The following is a 21,659-nucleotide window of genomic DNA, read 5'->3' as shown; positions in this document are numbered from 1 at the left end:
CTAGAACTAATTTAGCCATCTGTACATATATAATTTATTAAACAATAACAACCTTTAAAAAACTACTTGAATACAACCTTACCATTAAGTATTTTCATGTACTTTTGAACTTTACGTTGTTCTATTAATCTATCAAATAACTGTTAAAATCAAACTGCTTTAACTACTAGAGAGTTATTATAATTCTATATTTTATAGGCCCAACTCCCTCTCCCATATCTGGGCTTACCCTAGATTCTTTATGGCTCAGTGGTAAAGAATCTGCCTGCAAGGCAGGAGACTCAGGAGACACAGATCCGATCCCTCTTCCACGTTTTATTTTCCTACAAATTTTAGAAATTGACCCTTGAACAGCACAGGTCTGAACTTTGCAATCGCATTTTTATGTAGAGTTTTCATTCAATATGTACTGCTATACTACATGACCCAAGGTTGGTTGAATCTGCGGGTGCAGAACTGGTGAACTTTGATGATCACGGTGCATGCGTGTGTGCTAAGTCACTTTAGTCAATGACCACTGTGAAGGTAGATTTTCAACTGCAGAGGGTTGATGCCCCTGGCTCTCGAGTTTTTCATGGGTCAACTGTAGGGGTTTTTTAAAGTTCTTTTTAATGATAAAGAAGATGTAGTACATACATATAATGGAATACTGCTGCTGCTAAGTTGCTTCAGTCGTGTCCGACTCTGTGCGACCCCATAGACAGCAGCCTACCAGGCTCCCCAGTCCCTGTGATTCTCCAGGCAAGAACACTGGAGTGGGTTGCCATTTCCTTCTCCAATGCGTGAAAGTGAAAAGTGAAAGTGAAGTCGCTCAGTCGTGTCCGACTCTTAGCAGACTGGAGTGGGATGCCATTGCCTTCTCTGTAATGGAATACTACTCAGCTATTAAAAGGAATCCCACTCCAGGGTTCTTGCCTGGAGAATCCCAGGGACAGCAGAGCCTGGTGGGCTGCCATCTATGGGGTTGCACAGAGTCGGACACCACTAAAGTGACTTAGCAGCATTAAAAGGAATGCCATGGACAGCAGCATGGATGGACCCAGAGATGATCACACTAAGTGAAGTAAGTACCATACAGACACACAGATGACATCATTTATATGCAGAATCTAAAAAAGTGGTATGAACTTATTCACAAAACAGGAACAGACTCAAACACTTTGAGAATGAATTTATGGTTACTAGGTAGGAGAAAGGGGAGGGACAGGTTGGGAGTTTGAGATTGACATATTGTACAGCACAGGGAACTCTGCTCAATACTCTGTAATAACCTAAATGGGAAAAGAATTTGAAAAAGAATAGATACATGTATAATTAAATCACTCTGCTGTTACATCTGAAACTAACTACTGTCCCATATGATCTTGTTCCAAGTAACTTCTGACTCTCTGACAAAGATGCGTGCTATCTCTATATCACGAGGTAGCACATTCAAAGCAAAGAATACCTATGTGTCTGTCCACCCAATAAGGCCAGTGAAGAGAAATCTGCAGTCAGGCAGAAATTCGTATCTTCTGTTGTTTTGTATTTAAGATTGCTTCTCCCCATAAAAATTAATCAAGATATTGGGTTGGCCAAAAAGTTCATTTGGGTTTTTCCATACTCTCTTTCCATACTCTCTCTTATAGAAAAAACTCAATGAATTTTTTGGACAACTCAATAATTACTTGGAGTTGTAGCAAGATAAATCTCACTTCTCAAACTTGAATGTGTGCACAATGTCACATGACCTTATTTTTGCTAAATAAAATTGAATGTGCCAGTCCTTGTCCAACAAGGATAAGAAATTTGATCTTGCTCATTTTGGGGCCACCGCTTACTTTCTCTAGGTTCCTGTAAATTGGGAGGGAAAGATGGTGCCTGAAGAGTGAGGAGAGATCATTACTCCTCAACCCATAAGGCTTCCATAAATAACATCTCTATTCAAATCCCTCGAGTCAGGCAATCACAACTTCTTCAGGCCCAAAGGGTCCTTTCTGAGGCTGGAAACCATCAACCTCCCAGCGCACCTTGCACTCTTCTTTTGTGAGGTACTCCATTCCCCAGGGCAATGGCAGACCCTTGTCATCTTCCAGGTCTGAAAGGATTTTCTCTGCCTGCATGCTCTTGCCTGCCCCATGCCCAGATTCAGGGAGCTCAGGTCAAAGAGACAGGTCAGCTCTGCTTTTGATCCCAACAGAAAACATCCCTGAGAGATGAGAATAAAAGAAATATGACCACTTTTTGGAATAAATTAAAGGGAAAAATATAATCGAAACAAGAATTATTATCAACCTGGTGTCTGGTTGGCTATGGCGAAGGATCTCCTAGTGCAGGATTCTCCAGGTGGTCTTTCCTCTCCCCGCTGGCTGGGCGCTCTGCTCCTTCATTCTGCCTGTCTACTGCTCTCCCTTAATTTCTCCCTATGGCACTCATCAACAGCTAACACAGTGTATCTGTCTTTAAAAACTTTGTTAACTGCATGTCTCACTCCACTAATTTAAGTCATCTGATGGCATTTAAATTTTGTCTGTTTTGATAAATTCTGAGCCTAGAATCAGTGCAAGTAATAGGAGCTCAGTAACTATTTTGAGTATTATAAATAGACATTTTTTGTTTATGGTGGTATGAGCAGAGCCCAGACAGAAAATTGGAGATGAAAATAAAAGGTTGCTACATTTTAATCCTGAATTATGTGATTATCCCTAGAACAGTAAAAGAAAAATGTATAAACATGACTATCTGGCATTATAATATGGTGATATTACTTTTTTTTTTAAAGTTTATTTATTTATTTATTGGCTGCACTGCCCAGCATGTGGGATCTTAGCTCTCTGACCAAGGATTGAACCTGCAGCTCCTGCATTGAAAGCTCGAAGTTTTAACCACTGAACTACCAGGAAAGTCCCTGATATTATTTCTAAGATGATGTTAAACTTCATTTTCTGGTAAGAAGTCAGATCTGTATAGTATTTCATGAACCACTGATTTATCCTATGATGTTAATAGCATTTTTTCTTGAAAAAAAATAGTGTCTAATTTCAAGTACTTTAAGTGTTATGCAAAAAAAATACTACCTAATTTTAAAATTAAATTCAAGCAAATCATCTTAATATGACCTATTCGAGGGGATGGCAGAGCCTCACTAAAATCCTATGGATACCACAGAGCAGCTACTATCCAATACTGTCGATTCAAATTTTGATGATATTAATAACAAAGTTAGCTGCAAATATAAGTATTTATAATTTATGAAATGTATCTTTCAGACACAGTGTTGAGAATATAATAAAAATCTGGAAAACTGGAATCCTAAGTACTGAGACTGTTGTATTGGATTTCACAAATTCATTGAAACAGCTTTAAATACTGACCATTACCTTACTATTTTATTACTTTAAGTTATAATATGTCTTTAGAAGCATGGGGGGATAATTCACAGACTTTATAACCTAAAGAAATACAAAATAATTTTCCTTTGAAAGGCATCTCTCCTAAACGTTTGGGGACCAACACCACCACCCAGTAAAGTCCTCTGCTTAAGGATTTCTGTTGACTGTTGCTGTTTATACACTCAAACTTCCAGTGTACCTCACTGACTCAACCCGTGATGCAACACCCATTTCCTATCAGGCCAAAGCTACTGTTTACAGTAGCTTTCAAGAAGCTACTGAAGCAACTTTCAAAGAAGTTCAGTAGGAAGTTAATCATAAGGATGTCTTGTCTTCCTTAAATTGGATTTCCGCAATAGCAACCAGCAATCTTAACAGTAAGAACATTCTCATTCCTCTGATGCCAACTAGAAGATAGTCACAGGAACCTCTGTGCACTTCACATGCCTGGGCTTCGTAACACCTGCCTCCTCTGTTACCTGCCATCTTTAATACAGGTTCTGGATGATTTAGACAGCCCATTCAAATTATTGAGTCCTGGAAGCAATAATGGTTTCAAAATCATAAATAGGAATTTGCTTACTCTAATTCAGCCAGATTTTAAGATCAAAATAACTTAGGTCTCCCACATCCAAAAAAACTGAAAAGTATGAGCCAGTTGACCTCCCTTCCCCCCAACAAAGTTCCAGCTCTGTTTAGTCTGATCCCCTACATCAACTTCAAAGATAATACCAAGAATGCTATGAGTACTAGGGGAGAAATTAGGCAGAAAGGAAAGAATAAGAAAATGTGACAGTCAAACCTTTAAGGTGATTCCATTACTTGGTTTGACACATGCCTGAGCAGGTCCTGAACTTTGGGGAGGGGGAGGGGAAGGAAGTCAAGCAGCTTTAGGTAAAACAGCCCCAATGGACAAATTAGAAAACCCACAGGCTTCCAGCTAAGCTCTTCATTCATCTGGACTTTAACATGTGTTTTCTAAGTATTTTGAATATCTAAGTTTTTTTTTCCTAACAAGATGGATAAACAACCACTGTATGTTGTTTTTAAAGGAGCCCTAGTCTAACATTTTGGGGCTTCCCTGGTGGCGCAGTGGTAAAGAATCCACCAGCCAATGCAAGAGACACAAGAGATGTGAGTTCGATCCCTAGGTCAGGAAGATGCCCTGCAGTAGGAAATGGCAACCCACCCCAGTATTCCTGCCTGGGACATCCCATGGACAGAGGAGCCTGGCAGGCTACAGTCGGACACAGCTGACTGACTGAGCACATGCACATACATACACACACAGACTAACATTTCAGGCTGGTCTGTTATCTGGACTGATATCCCTTTTCATACAGTGAATACTTCTGTCATTTAATGTGTAGACCAGATTTTGAGAGACGAGAGAAAGAAAGAGGCCTCCAGCTACTACAGCAATGAAAAAATCAGTCACCACCAAGAGAGAAACTATTTAAAGGGACAGGGTATCCAATACCACAGTTTTGCTGAAGCTTTGCCTTGCTTCTTTAGCACATGGACTCAAAAACATTAATAAAGCACACCAGGTTCCTCTCTCCATGGGATTTTCCAGGAAAGAATATTGGAGTGGGTTGCCATTTCCTATCCCAGGGGATATTCCGACCCAGGGATTGAACCTGCATCTCTTGCATCTCCTGCATTGGCAGACAGATTCTTTACCACTGTGCCACCTGAGAAGACTTATATTCCACAAGGTAAACACAATAAAAATAACACATGTTTTTATGTATCTCTTCTTTAGCTAATTGTAGTAAAGCAGAGCATAGGTATATGGGGAGACAATCTGCTACAGAGTGGTTCCTCAGACACTCCCCAGGATGCAGGTTCAGGAATACATATATGGACTACAATGGGTCTTCGCTGTAGCTTGCAAGCTTCTCCTGTTGAGGCTCCTGAGGATCTAGACAGCATGGCTCAGTAGCTGCAGCACAGAGGCTTAGCTGCTCCACAGCCTTTGGGATCTTAGTTCCCTGACCAATGATCAAACCTGTGTCCTCAGCATTGGAAGGCTGATTCTTAATCACTGGACCACCAAGGAAATCCCTCAGGAATATACACTTTTAAAGAATTCTATAGGAGAATGTGATGATGAGTAAGTTTGGCAAACAAAACTAGAGTAAAACAAACAAACAACAACAAAAAACAAACCCTGGTATCAGGATACCAAAGTTTGCATTAATAATAACCAATTACTTCTAAGGTTACAAGGGAATGAAATAAATACTAAGTTTTAGTGACAGCCATGCAGAGGCCCAAGATCCTTGGCTAAGAATCAGTGCACTAAAGGTGAAGAGATCTGTCACATCTTTGTCCAACTTTGAAAAGCCCTGGCTAAAGATTAAGTTAATTAATCAAGTTGGCTGAATTAACACCAGGAGACCAATAAGAAGGGCTCTGTGATTTTCCAGTTTATAGATGATAGCTTATTACGAATTTGGTATGCTTGTAAAGATTAGAAACAGATGGTCCAATGTAAACCAAGCAGGCTGTCACATAATGCAAAAACCTGGAACTCGCAGTCAGAAGACCTGGGCTTGAGTCCCAGTTCTGCTGCTGTTTGACCTCAGGCAAGTCACGTAACGTGAGACCTAACTTCCTTAACAATAAACGAAAATCCCATGAGACAGCATACATTAAAAGGTACTTTATAAATTGTAAAGCAGTTTTTAAATGTTGGTTATCAGTGTCATAAATGATCAGAATGTAAACATTTATCATATAGTCTCTGAAGTCCAAGAAAACAAGACAGAAACTGTTATCAACAACAGGGAGGAGCTGACTGTGTACTTTATGTCCAGAGCAGTTCTACTATTAATGAGTCCATTGTTGTTTGTATCCACTAATATATCCAGGGCTGCTTATGTAGTACGAAGTGTCAGGTACAATCTGAAGCACTTCACAAACAGTTTCTTTTTTTTTTTTTTTTAACTTCCCAACTAGCTTGCAAGGTAGGTACTTTTCTCATTTTACACATAAGGGAATGGAGGCACTTAGTTTCGACACAAGTTCACAGAGCCAGTGAGCGAGAGAGCTGGCATTCACACACAGGCAGTCTGGCTCCAGAATTCATGGGCTCAGTGACTATAAAATGATATTTCACTAGAAGGCGATATCGTCGCACAAACCTCAAAGATGATGTTATGAAGAGCTTGTAGGTCATTATCATAAGAAATAAATTGTGTTGAAAATGATAGGAAACTACCATCTGGCATTTTCTGTATTGGGTCATATTTACATTGCTTAGGAAAATTTTTTTCTAGGATTATTAATCAGGAGTTACAAACTTAAATCACCACTAGATACACAGTTAAAATGGTAAATTTTACGTTACATGTATTTTATCACAATTAAAAAATAAAAACCTTAATTTATTGTGTACAATTTAAAGTATCTCACATACTTTTATCTCAAGCTGTAGAATTTTTATTTCACAAAAGTGAATGTATCCTTAAGTCCACAGCAAATGGGCATACACACATTTCACTGCTAAATTGATAATGGGCATCCCAGGTGGCTCAGTGGCAAAGAGTCCTCCTGCCAAGCAGGAGTCGTGGGTTTGATCCCTTGGTCAGAAAGATCCCCTGAAGAAGGAAACAGTAACCCACTCCAATATTACAACAATAAAAATGACAGTGAAGTAGCAGTAATATATTGATAAACAAACCACAGGAAGTGAGTGTTGGGTCAACTGATAACTTTTAAGGTCTGTGAAATCTCCAGGGCCACTGTCTCCTAGGGTTCTGGCCAGGCTGCCTGCTGCAGCTGGGATGTTAAATACAAGAGGGAGAAAGGGTTTAAATCATGTGTTCATTTGCTCTGATACCTAAAACAGTCAGGCTTGGTTTAAAGGATCTCAAGACATGAGCCTAAAAGAGTTAACATTCTTGGCTGCTGTTTTCTACTCCACATTTGCTTGTTTTTTAGGGAATATGTGTTTGTGGGAAAACAAATGTTGTATTTATTACAGACAGATGCTCAGATTCTATTTAAAAATAGAATCACACAAGCAGGTGGGAGAGCCAGGAGAAGAGGATGGTTAAATATGTGACACAATCAGCTCATATACTGTGAGCTGAACAAAATGGGAAGGAAGTGGTAGTTCTGGAATTTATTTTCAAAGTTAGTTTAATCTGCACTGTTTAGGGTTTTGCCTGAGTCACAGACTGTTCCTAGTAACTGGTCAGAAGATACTTTTTTTAAAGTGGACAAATTAAAGAAAAGAGAAGTCAATACATAAATTGTAGACTTTCAGTTCCATGGTTTTGAGTTTTGGACATCACCATTCCTTGAAGCATCAAACAGTTACTCTGCAACCTTTTACTAATTTAACAAGCTCAACAGAAACATCTCATTATACGGCAGCTTTATTTCATAAGGGATTAAATTACTCATAAGGGATTAAATTACCTTGAAGACAATTTAGTGAGACTTATATTTTGGTTTAAAAACAATAATCTGACTCTGGTTTCTTTAACAGAAAATAAGCACTTCTAGAAAGTTGAGAATTCCTTAGGAAAGATTATTGCTGTCTGCTGAAGAACGTGAGAAAGCTGGCTGTTGTTTAATACATTTTTCCTGCATTTGATGATGGGAAAGGTAGCCCCTCTGTTCCTTCCTTTATCAACTGAGTAAAGTTGGTCATATTATGTGCATTTGGACTTTTAACTTCAGTACAAGTTCACAGCTCTCTAAATTCATAAGAGATGAAGTTGAGAGATGACAGAAGTGAATTCAAGAATTTATTTGGAGCAGCAAAGTCAGCATATACAAATATGACTGAATCAAAGAGACAGAATAGAGATATAGGGAAAAAAAAAACTGGTTTTATTCAGTTGCAAAGAACATAAAAGATAATATTTCCTAGTCTCCTTCCAAATTCCATCAGAGAAAACTAAAGTATTCTTGAGGCATTGCTGATACTGGGGACAATTCATTCACCAAGAAGTCAGATTAAGAAGGCTCTAACCTATGTCCTGCTCTCAAGAAGTCTCACCACTTTTTTCACACTAAAGTAGAAAAGCACCACAGCAATGACCACTTCCAGTCACGTGCTGAAAAATCAAAGAATAACATGATCACTTAGCCCTCAGTTCAGTTCAGTTGCTCAGTCGTGTCCGACTCTTTGCAACCCCATGAATTGCAGCACGCCAGGCTTCCCCCTATCTCTGTCAATTTTGGGGAGGAAGGTATTGGCTGATAAAAAAAACACTAAAATCATGTTATTTTTCACATAAAATCTTAGTCAGAAGAAAAGATATTATTCTCCACCTTACTATTCTTGGTAAAAAAATTTTTTTTGGTACTCTCTCCTGTAGATGTGGGTTTCCAGGAAGAAGAAATAAATAATGTAGCCTGTATTTCACCTGTACTTCCAATGACAGCATGAACTAATGTTTATTAAAAGCCTACTATATGATAAGCACCATGCTAAGTGCTTTATACATGTAACCTCAGTTAACCCTATGACAACTCTATAAGCATCTACTATTATAACTTCCATTTTAAGATGAGGTGTGTGGGACTGGTAAAAGGTAAATGACTTGCTTCAGGAATGACTTGCTTCAGGAAAAACATCTAGTAAGCAGACAGCCAACCTTCAAACCCAAAGGACTGGGTTCTAGAGCCTGCCTTTTAATCACTATGACAACTTCATTCTTCTCCTAATACATTTCAGTGAGTTTTCTTGGCAGATTATTCACAAATAATTCATACCTATAAAAACATGTTCTAATTCCCTTAAACTTTCTTCAGGTCAAAAATTAAAGGATGCTTAGAAAACAAGCAAACAAACAAAAATCTTAATCCAATAATACCAAAATTACAACATATTTTATACTAAATATGGAATCAGAATGATAAAAATTTACTGAGAGTTTGGTAGCTATAACAGCTTATTTGCCAACAGGAACATGGTGCAAACACACACACACATATGTACACTTTTTTTCTGGCAAATGTGGCTTTCCACAGACAGCAAGCTAAGTAAATTTGTATCCTGTTTTACTTCATTACTCTAAGAGCAAAATGCTGCCTGATGATCTAGTTATAAACTAATTTGCTAATCCTTTTTAAAGACTACATTCTTAGAGTTTGAATCCTAATAAAATCTGAGAAGCAAAACACTTGCTCAAATAGATGCTAATCTAGACATGTCAAATGACTATTGCAATTGTAATTTGAAAACAGCAAGAGTTCTGCTTGGCCACTAGTCCTGCAAAGGGGAACATCAAGCAGCAAATAAAAAACAAGTCGACCAGAAACTGCCATCATTCAACACGCATATTAGGATTAAAAGGTGAAAATGTTCCTCATTTATTAGGTGCAAATGTGGAAAACATTCAACAATAAATTAGGCTGATGCTTATGCATGTGCAAGCTGGTAAGGCGTAAAACAGAAGAATGGACTTTGGGGTTAGACACACTGGCACCAGGCACTGCCCCGTCCCCCAGCAGCTGCCTGGCCTTGGGTCAGACACGCAGCCTGACTCAGCTCCTGCATACGGCAACAGTGATGATGCCTGCTTCACGGGGTGCCGTGCGCCTTTAAATACTACATTTATTATAACAAATGCAGTGTTTTATTATAATATGTATATATAAGTGTATTACATATACATATGATACATTATTGCATTATATTATTATACAAAGATCCACCCAGTCCCTGACCTACGGTATGGATTCAGATCCATAACTGCTATTCATGGGCCTGTTTGGTTTCTGGAGTCACTGCAGTACATGCTGACAATCAGAGCCCTCCACTGGGGGACATTTACTGGACCAAATTTACATTCAGTGTATCATCACTGGTGGTAATTTCTATCCATATGTTTATCATAATACAGGAAAGAAACCAAAGTATTTGATAAATTACCATATGTGCTAAGTTGCTACGGCTGCGACTGACTCTTTGCAACCCTATGAACTGTAGCCCACTAGCCTCTTCTGTCCATGGGATTCTCCAGGCAAGAATAATGGAGTGGGTGGCCAAGCTCTCCACCTGGGGATCTTCCCAACACAGGGATCAAACTTGCATTTCCTGCAGCTCCTTCACTGCAGGTGGATTCTTTACCACTGAGTCATTGGCGAAGCCCCTAAATTACTATAGGTTGTGTTATTTCTATTTACAGACTGGGAGAAATTAAGAGTAATGTGACCTCAGTCATCTGGCCATATTCTGAAGAGTACTGAAGCTTCAGGAATGCTTCTTCTAAAGATACAGGTTACAAAGAACTGTAACATCCTCTCTGCTATCATTAATTATCTGTCAGAATAATCCTAGGGACTTAACATAGGCCAGTTTATTTCTTCTTCACACTGCACATCTGTTATTTGTTGGCAGTGGAGGCCTTTGCTAAGAGTAGTCCAGGGATCCAGGCTGAGAGAGCAGCAAACCAAAATTTCAAACATTATCAATCATGGAGCCACAAGACAGAAGTCTACAGGATGTTGCACTGGACACAATCATATGCTCAGATATTCCTCACTCACTCATAACTCTTTGGCCTCACATGCACAAGAGTATCAGACGTGCATCTCTACTTTATAACAGGGAGGCAGAAACCTGGAACACTTTGGTGAACAGTATTAATGACCACCCCAATCAGGAAGCAAAATTCTAGGAGTTGTGGAGCGCATGTTTAGCAATACCACATTGCTCCCTTTTCATTTCCCTGCAAAACACAGGCAGCTCCACACTACCAAATGACATCTAATACCCAAAGAAGTGCTTGCACATCTACAGGTATATCCTCCACAGAGAAGACAGCAGACTGTTGAAATACATAGCCAAAAAAAATCCACTCACATCATGGACGAAAAAAGTTAAATTTTACCACAAGAGCCTCCCAGCACCAGGAGTGCAATACTTAATTTTCTTGGCAGTATAAAGAACTAGAAAAGTGTAATCCAAACAGGCATTGCACTGTTTATAATAGCCAGGACGTGGAAGCAACCTAGATGTCCATCAGCAGAAGAATGGATAAGAAAGCTATGACACATATACACAATGGAGTATTACTCAGCCATTAAAAAGAATACATTTGAAGCAGTTCTAATGAGGTGGATGAAACTGGAGCCTATTATACAGAATGAAGTAAGCCAGAAAGAAAAACACCAATACAGTATACTAATGCATATATATGGAATTTAGAAAAATGGTAACAATAACCCTGTGTACGAGACAGCAAAAGACACACTGATGTATAGAACAGTCTTATGGACTCTGTTGGAGAGGGAGAGGGTGGGAAGATTTGGGAGAATGGCATTGAAACATGTATAATATCATGTATGAAACGAGTTGCCAGTCCAGGTTCGATGCACGATACTGGATGCTTGGGGCTGGTGCACTGGGATGACCCAGAGGGATGGTATGGGGAGGGAGGAGGGAGGAGGGTTCAGGATGGGGAACACATGTATACCTGTGGCAGATTCATTTCGATATTTGGCAAAACTAATACAATATTGTAAAGTTTAAAAATAAAATTAAAAAAAAAAACAAACAGGCATGGTTAGAGTACATTATTTATGTCCAGTAATAACCTATAAGATAGATGATCAACTAAAACATGCTATAAATATTACATTTAAATTATACATCAGTTTTATCAGCAATATCTATAAATTATGTATAGTGCTGAATAACCAGTATGACTTTAAAGCTTTGTTCAGAAAAACTCTGATTTCTGGGTTAGACATGTGAGGCTATGGCAGTCGGCATCATCTCCAGGAAAACCAAAGTGAAAGACTAACAAACGAAGTAGGAGAAAGGCGTCCTGAAACAGTGAGCCATGACCACAGTTATATCACTGCACTAGCAGAGATAAGCCAAGGACTTCTCAGGTGGCTCAGGGGTAAAGAAACCAGCCAATGCAGAAGTAGGAGATGCAGGTTCGATCCCTAAGTCAAGAAGATCTCCTAGAGGAAGAAATGGCAACCCACTCCAATATTCTTGCTTGGAAAATCCCACGGACAGAGGAGCCTGAAGGGCCATAGTCCATGGAGTCACAAAGAGTCAGACACGACTGAATGACTAAGCGTGCACACAGAAATAAACCAACAAAACTCTGATGCCTCAAGTTGAGAAAACTTAGTGCTTCTCTCTCTCTCTCTCTGTCTCCCTCTGAAACGCACATCAGATTCATCTGAGGGACCTGGCCTTAATCCAAGACCTTCTAATTTAAGTGATCCAGTAGAACACAGTGCTAGCACTGCTGTGTTTTGCTGTTATTTTTGTTGTTGTTATCACTTTATAAAGCCTTCTAATGCAAAGCCAGGCTTAAGAAATGCTAAACTAAGTCATGTAGTCTATCGAGCAAAAGAATAAATTTGCAAGTAGTAGGTTCTGCAGACATGGACCTACTAAATATAAAAGAAAAAACATTTGTGCTAATTGGGGAATGAATTGTACTCCACGCATTAACTCTAATAGTTATCTAGCACATGTCATGTCTATATTCTCTGAGTAATTACCAGAGTGACATGTATTCTGCATATATACCATAAGGGAATCAATGTTTTTTTAAAAAGGGGGAAGGGGATTTCACCTATCTTTACTGATTTTCTAGTAAGTTAAAAAATAAAATGTATGACTAAACTAACATAAGTTACAAATACAGAATCTAAATATGGCCTTCAACTTTTTTTCTAAAATATATCGCAGTATATCGATGAGTAATTTTATTTAATGGGGAAAAGTTTATCAACCGTACATTCATATACATATTCATTCACAGCAACAGAGCTCTGTTGTGCTTTCAACAATGAAATTGTCAGTGGTCCCATAAACGTAACAACTTTCTAGTGACTACCAAAAAAAAAAAAAAAGCAAAAGCCTAGACAAACATGAAGTAAAGGAGAATAGTTAACATTTTCAGAATCTAAAATGAAAAAATATTCTATTTTCTCATAAATGCATATAGTGTCTTTCTAGAAGAGACTCTCCCACCATAAAACACACACAAAATAGATATAATCCACAGTCAGTGAAAACTCTGAAATAGTATTTAATCACTTGTTAAACTAAGCTGATACAAATAAGGAGAAATTAATGTTGAAATAATATATGAAGTAAGATGTAGTCAATTTGAGCAGTGAGAGCTATACATGCTTATCATTGTTTGTCTGCTTTTAGAAAAGGAGCTGAGATGGTAAGTGTAATGTGCAACCATTCTCCATCTCTTCTACAAAAATCCTGAAGAAGGTCTATATTGTTTAATACATGTTATTTTCATGTGAGTGATATTTTTATGGGGGCACAAGTGTGAATTTAGTATCTGGATCGATGGAGTACAGTGCAGACACAGTATCTGGGGAGGAAGGAGCCCCAGTGAAGAGAGGACATAATGCATTAAATTCCTGGCAAGTCTAGGCAACTGAAGTGCAGGTTGGAGTCAGTACTATCTCCATCTCCAAGGGACAGGGATATCTCAGTCACCCCTGGGTATTACGTAGTTTGATGTTATTCATTTTGAAATGATTTCTTATATGGATGACTTTTGACCATTTTCCTATCATGGTTGTCAGCATTTCCTGAGCTGACCTCTTTCCTTTCTGCTCCCTGATTTTTCATTGGAATAATGAGGTGTCAATCATCTGTGAGTCTCCTTTCTGGCAAGTGGAGATCCTTAGGTAGCCAGGAGTAGGGGATCTGAGCACATCAGGACAGCCGGGCATGTGCCAACTGAGGTAAAGGGAAACTAAAATTTCAGTCTTGAAAGAAGAGACTCACAGAAGAAGGCATTCTCATTTTATCAGCTCCAAGAAAGGACAGGAAGAAGAAGACACAAACAAGAAGAGAGTAAGAGATAAGAGCCTATAGGTAGGTACTGTGAATCACAGCAGAGGCAAGAGCCTTCCCAGAGTCCATGGGTACCCAGGGAGTTATTCACCCAGGCACCAGAGACATGAAACAAATGCTTTATTTTTTTCTGTCCTCATTCTTGCTTTAGGAACCTGTTTAATTTAAGCACCCTGAATTCCTGGTATTTGCAAAATTTTTTAAGTTTGCTTTAATGTTTTCAGACCTTATTATGGGTTCTTATTCTTGAGTTTAGTTTTGTTTTGCAGCAGATTTTTTCCTTGTCCCAGGGACCAATGGTATGCTCACTGGAATCCGACTACTTAAATTTATCCTGACAGAACTCAAATCCTGAGAGTAACGCTAGTTCAGACAACTAAAAATACACATTGATTTTTTTAAAAATTTATTCATTTTTTAAATGAAGGTTAGCTGCTTTACAGAATTTTGTTGTTTTCTGTCTACACTTTGATTTTTTACATATGTTTAAATATAATTTTTGAAGAATGCTCTGCTCTTTATCACACTTGTCAAACATTTGGGACTCTAAGTTCTGCTCCATGAGAAGCTGGAAGGCTTCTGTGTCTTTTAGAAAAGGGGAGGGGCACAGAGGGAGAACATTCCCCTCTGTCTCCTGAGGGTGTCCGCAGAAGTGCCCAGGCAACAAGTGAGTGGAGAGGTGCCTCATACAACATGACTGGCTCACAGCCACCAAAAAGGAATGCATGTGGTGTTATTCCACACAAACATTTCTACTGAGTCAGCCTTCCCTACCCACTGCTTTTAAGCTGAAAGGAACAAAGATACAGTATGGTCAGAGATTCAGTAAAGTCCCTCAGCAAGTACCTCAAATTCCCACAGATTTACATATACTGTGGACTAAATGGCATGTCATAAATGTACATACATTTATATGTATATCTGAATATATATATACTTCTCACTCTACAATAGGAACCATCCAAATTGAATCAAAGGCATTCATATTTTTGACATCTACTTTTTAATCAGATTTCTAATGAAAGCATAGTTTGCAGATGGAAAGTTTCAGTATTAGAATACAGATATAGATAATTGAATTAATTTATAATAACTAAACCAAACCCATGAAAATAGGTTCAATTCACTTACTCTCATCAACTTGAGAATTCAGTCTATTTATTAATTGCAGACTGTGTTTTAAAAAGTTTAAAAAGAATAAAAAAATACTGAAGGAGTTAGTATAATGAAATATTCTGTTTGAAATTTGAAAAAATCTGGTTGCATTCCATAATTAATCTTTCCTGTGAGCTAGGGCTATAACTTAAGAGTTTTCTCAAGAGAACTGAAGAATTATCGAATGATAATCTTAAAACTGTTTCAAAAGGCAATTATAGAGAGCGCTCTGTTGATTTATACTATATAGCCATTAGAGAAATAAAATTTAAAACTACCTCGTAGCTATTTTTATATTCATACTTTCTTTGAAAAGGCTGTTTTAAAAATACCAATATTCAAGTTTAAACAAATAGTACATACTATTCTGTTCATATAAACATAAAAGTAAAAAACTATATACCTTTTAGGATATGAGAGAAAATAGTCATCATTAAAAACAAGTAGAAGAAGAAGAAAGTTTTGACATTACTGTACCTACCTTTAACGTGATACTATAATGTCCGACAAACTCCGCATCTATCCATGTTCTCGAATGTGGATCACCCAGGAATTCTACGTGATATTGTTCAACATCTCCATCCAGGTCATGGGTCACATACTTCCCTTTAAAAGGGTCAGGGCAAAGTATCCCTGGCCAACTTTCAAAAGAAAATATTTTTAATTATTTTCATGTTTTAAAAAGGGCAGACATTAATACATCTATCACAATCATCTGTCAAACTTCCTCCTTTGAATTTTAATAACTTTTTTACAAATTTTAAACATATTCATACTTTAGTCTTTTAAGTAGAATATTCAAATGATACAAGTAATCAGTTGTATCTCTGTAAATATAGAAAGTTTTCAAACAGTCACATACTGAAGATATTCATAAGATGTGAGAAGAAAGAATCATGAGACAAAAGAATGATTTCCAGGGGCGCTAAGAGACATTTAGGCACTGCTAACAGTAAAGTTTGCCAACAAAGGTCCGTCTAGTCAAGGCTATGGTTTTTCCAGTGGTCATGTATGGATGTGAGAGTTGGACTGTGAAGAAAGCTGAGCACTGAAGAATTGATGCTTTTGAACTGCGGTGTTGGGGAAGACTCTCGAGAGTCCCTTGGACTGCAAGGAGATCCAACCAGTCCATTCTGAAGGAGATCAGTCCTGAGTGTTCTTTGGAAGGAATGATGCTGAAGGTGAAACTCCAGTACTTTGGCCACCTCATGCGAAGAGTTGACTCATTGGAAAAGACTCTGATGCTGGGAGGGATTGAGGGCAGGAGGAGAAGGGGACGACAGAGGATGAGATGGCTGGATGGCATCACTGACTCGATGGATGTGAGTTGGAGTGAACTCCGGGAGTTGGTGATGGACAGAGGCCTGGCGTGCTGCGATTCATGGGGTCACAAAGAGTTGGACATGACTGAGCGACTGAACTGAACTGAACAGTAAAGTTAAGAGAAAAAGTCATCAGATTCATGGCAGGCTTGAATCAACTCTCACCAATTGTAATGATTAACTACTAAAATGTTAACCCACTGACTTGGTAGGAGAGAGCTAGCAATCTGTGAACCAGGATGCCAAAGGGGACTGGTGACTCAGGCTGTGCTGACACTGGACGGTGTAGCAACTTTGGGAAAAGTGGAAACAAAAGCAGCAGTTCTGCTTTTACCCTCCCACCACAGCAGTTGTCCTCCCCACCACATATGTTCCATCGGCAGTGACCAAATGGTACACATCCTCAATACTGCAAATCCGAGAGTGGGCAGCCATTCCCTTCTCCAGGGGATCTTCCCAACCCAGGGATCAGACCCATGTCTCCCACATTGCAGGTGGATTCTTTACCGCCTGAACCACCAGGGAAGACTGTGAATAACATTTATCCTTCACTAAAAACAAATCTCTAGGGGTGTGTTCTTTCATGACACAACCTTCAGAAATTCCTTGATACATTTCAGTTTCCCACTTGGCAAAAACAGCATATACATCCACTAAGTTTTAGCCTTTTTACCAATCACAGAAGACTCTGACCTACTGCTCAGAGAATAAAGAAGGAAGATCAGCAAGCTGTGATTAAGGAATGCATGTGTGTGTGCTCAGTCACTTCAACTGTATCTGATTCTTAGTGACCCCATGGACTGTAGCTCGCCAGGCTCCTCTGTCCAAGGAATTCTCTAGGCAAGCATACTGGAATGTGTAGCCTTTCCCTTCAAGGGATCTTCCCAACCCAGGGATCGAACCCACATTTCCTGTGGCTCCTGAACTGCAGGCAGATTCTTCACTGCTGAGCCACTGGGGAAGCCTGTGACTAAGGGATGCACAGTAGCAATCTGACTAAACTTTACAGATCAAGATTCAAAATATGCATGGCTAATACACCCAAGCATACAAAAACTGTACAATTATCAAGTTCTTCAGTTTGCAGTACTGCAGAGCAAGAAAGGCAGTGAAGTTCAAGTTAGAAGGCCCAGTTTCTTGTTCTGCCTTGTACCAGACATGAGGCCTCTAGCAGGTAACTAGGCCTTACTGTCACTCTAGGTCCTCACTGTGCTGTTTCAAAGTTAAAAAAACATACACTTTACACATTTTGGGGTTTTACAAATTAAAATATTATAAAGTACCATCATTATGGACTGAATTATGTCATCCTACCAACCCATATGGCAACCCACTCCAGTATTCTTGCCTGAAAAATCCCACTGACAAAGAAGTCTGGTGGGCTACAGTCCACGGGGTCACAAAGAGTCGGGCATGACTGAGAGACCTGACTTTCCCTTTCACCAACCCAAATTCATATGTCAAAGTCCTGACTCCCAGGATCTCAGAATGTGACTCTATTTAGAGATAGGGTCTAGCAACCAAGTTAAAAGGCAGGCCCTAATCCAACATGACTAGTTTCCTTATAAAAAAGAAGGTTAGGATCTAGAGACACACAGAGGACAGACCACAAGAAGACAAAAAGAGAGACTCTCCCACAAGCCAAGAGAAGCCTCAGAAGAAATCAACCCTGCTGACACCCTGACCTCAGACTTCTAGCCCCTGGAATTGTGAGAAAACAAGGGCTAGAGAATGAAAGGGCTTGGATAGCTCAAGTGGTAAAGAATCTTCTGTCTATAATGCAGGAGATGTGGGTTCGATCCCCAGGTTGGGAAGATCCTTTGGAGAAGGAAATGGCAACCCACTCCAGTATTCTTGCCTGGGAAATCCCATGGACGGAGAAGCCTGGTGGGCTACAGCCAACAGGGTTGCAAAGAGTCGGACATGACTGAGGACACACGGACACGACAGAGAATGAAAAACTAAGTCCAACAACCTGACATCCAAAGAAGTTGAATACTTGGGAAGAAGTGGAAATCATAATGGAAAGTCAAGTGAGAGTTCAGAACCTAAATGAAGAGGACCATCGGGTCACCAGGCTCACATCACAGCATCTTACCGGTAGTTGGCAACTCATACTGGACTGTGCTTAAGAGATAAACTTGAGTTCAATTTATATTTTAAACATATTTTAGAAATCTACATTTCTGAAGGAGTCCACTCAAAAGAAGACTTCAACAGGTAGATAAATGACTGAGAATGAGTGACAGCTGCAATGGAGACACCCAACTTACAAGAAATCAAGGAACAAGTGGGTCCTTCAACATGATCAATACCTATTTTAAAAGTAACTCAACTGTGATTGTTACATTCTATTTGTATAAACTCTTTATAAAACATAAGGGGTTCATGTTTAATATTAGGTGATTTGCACCTCACTGAATTTTTAAAAAGGATTACTACCAACCCAATACAAAATTATAAGCAGTACCTACTCCATTCACTTTAAAATAGTCTCAGAAATGGATTTCTTATATTTAACACATGAAAGAAGGGATGACCCAGAGGCATGGTATAGGGAGGGAGGTGGGAAGAGGGTTCAGGATGGGGAACACATGTACACCCGTGGCGGATTCATGTTGATGTATGGCAAAACCAATACAATATTGTAAAATAATTAGCCTCCAATTAAAATAAATAAATTTTTTTAAAAAAAAGAAATATTTGGCAGTTTTTATGTGTTAGATGAGCTGCTACTTTTCTGACACAAATTCTGATACTATTTTTTAAGTGAAATCTATTGGGTCTAAGAGTGTTCAATTTAATTACTCTATAAAATATAAAGAGATGACTTCTAAAAAGAATTAGATGCCAACAGAAAAGCTTCTGTTCATTACTTGAAATATATTACAGAAAATACTGAGTACTGATTTGAAGATGAATTATGAAAAGCATTATCAAATGTCCAAATAACTTGGGCACTTTCAGGTGTGCAAAGGAATTATCTGACTCCAAGTCTGCATATCTCAGCTAAAACAGAATGTACCGAACTGCAGGGAAAGCTGAGCAGAGGCAATAGATGTAGAAAACATGATTACTTCTCTCCAGCTGCTACATCCATCATCTGCTCTGATTTGCTGTGACTGAAGAAAGAAGCTGATGTCCAGTTTCACCCTCACTCTGACCTCAATCTGAGTTCCAGAACTGTCGATGTTGATAGTGCACTGTGCACTTCTGCTTCCTGGTTTTTCGTGTTCATATCAAGAAGAAATTCTGAAGTGCTGTGTGGGGGCTGGAAGGTGGACAGGGAAAGTAAGAGTCAACAACCCAAGGGAAGGACATCAGAATTACAAGGGAAAATGAACAGTCAGTCTCAGAGCCTGTGGGCGGTGGAAGGTAAAATACACAAACACAGCAAGGTCAGACAGACATTGGGTATTGAAAGCCACTTGCAGCAGGAAGTGGGAAACTTAGGCAGCACAAGAAATTTCAAAAGAACAGAAAATATATCACAAAGAAACTGATGTTTTATACTTTCCTCATCCGGTGGAAATGATCTAAGATAGCTACTGCCTGCAACAGAAGTTGAAGCTTAAGCATGATATTGGCTGCCATATATTTATAACCAATGAGAAGAAATAAATACATTTTTCAAACTGTAGTCTGGATGTTTAAGGAGATAGCAAATTTTACTTGAGCTCATCCTTAATCTATAGGAAACAAAATGGATGAGTTGGAATCATCATTAACTTACTGTTATATTTGCCAGGAAATCTCTTTACTGTACCTAACAGCAGGGACCAATGGGAAAAGGAAATTTCTCATGTCTACACATACACACACATATTTACATACAAAAGTATATAAGTATGCAAATAATAAGTAATAAAATAATATTTTATAATACTATTAATAAAAAGATGTAATAGAGATCTCATTTATGAATGAATACATGTGTGTGTGCTAAGTCTTCAGTCTTGTCAGACTCTGCGGACTATAGCCTACCAGGCTTCTCTGTCCATGGGACTCTCCAGGCAAGAATACTGTAGTGGGTTGCTGTGCCCTCCTCCAGGGGATCTTCCCAACCCTGGGATCAAACTCAGGTTTCTTACATCTGCTGCACTGGCAGGCAGGTTCTTTACCACTAGTGCCACCTGGGAAGCCCTAAAATATACACTATATCTAAAAAGTAACACTGGATTGGCTTGCTAACTTACAGACAGAGTTGAACTGTTTAGCCCATAGTATTTAGAATGCAAATATATTTTCTTTAATTTTCATATTTATGAGAAATCTTTGCAAAATGTCTGTGTAAAATGCCTAGCTTCTGCTTGACATTGTATTTTCCTATACTGAGATATGAAGTTCTTTTTAACCTTTAATTTCTTTGCTCTTTCTAAGATTTCTTAAACATTATAGCTTTCTCTTCCTAGCAGTGAAGACAGCCCCATCCTCAAGCTGAAGTGGGCATAACTCAGAGGAAAGAGACTGCATAAGTATTTTTATAAGTGTGTGTTACTGTATGATGTAGCGACAAATATGACTATTACCATTAGATTTTTCATGGAGCTTGACCCACAGACAAAGAAAGTGATGTTCTCCTAACTATTATTTGCTTTTATTATACAGTGATTAAGCAGGCATTTCTTGATTCTGTATCAATTTCTCTTTAGCTTTTTTAGCTTTATAGGAGAGTGTGAACTATTCTGAGAAAGAGTAACTCCAAGATGTTGATAAGACTGAGTTCTGAGCCTTCAGTTAGGGGTAAGGGCAAAGGCTAACAATTAACACACATAATGCTACACTGCCAAGTGTCTCTGTAGCCAGTTGACTGGTCTTCCCATTTGAAATTTCAGTATCTATATTTCTTAATTAAGAACTGATGTTTGGCTATGTGAAGAGGAACTAAAAAGCCTCTTGATGAAAGTGAAAGAGGAGACTGAAAAAGTTGGCTTAAAGCTCAACATTCAGAAAACGAAGATCATGGCATCCGGTCCCATCACTTCATGG

General features: G+C 38.8%; 1 protein-coding gene across 3 annotated transcripts in view; it reads right to left on the bottom strand.

Moving 5' to 3' along the window:
• ZCWPW2 (zinc finger, CW type with PWWP domain 2) overlaps positions 1 to 21,659 on the bottom strand; it is a 143,994-nt gene that overhangs the window by 58,299 nt on the left and 64,036 nt on the right. For all 3 annotated transcript variants that reach the window (XM_010842050.1, XM_010842051.1, XM_010842052.1), the window contains exon 3: positions 15,830 to 15,989. In XM_010842050.1, the coding sequence (XP_010840352.1) occupies positions 15,830 to 15,989 (160 nt within the window). The remainder of the gene's footprint in view (positions 1 to 15,829; positions 15,990 to 21,659) is intronic.

The sequence above is a fragment of the Bison bison genome, unplaced genomic scaffold, assembly GCF_000754665.1.
Source record: "Bison bison bison isolate TAMUID 2011002044 unplaced genomic scaffold, Bison_UMD1.0 scf7180017864171, whole genome shotgun sequence".
NCBI lineage: Eukaryota > Metazoa > Chordata > Mammalia > Artiodactyla > Bovidae > Bison > Bison bison.
The sequence above is the reverse complement of the archived record's forward strand: the minus strand, read 5'-3'. Positions and strand labels throughout refer to the sequence as shown.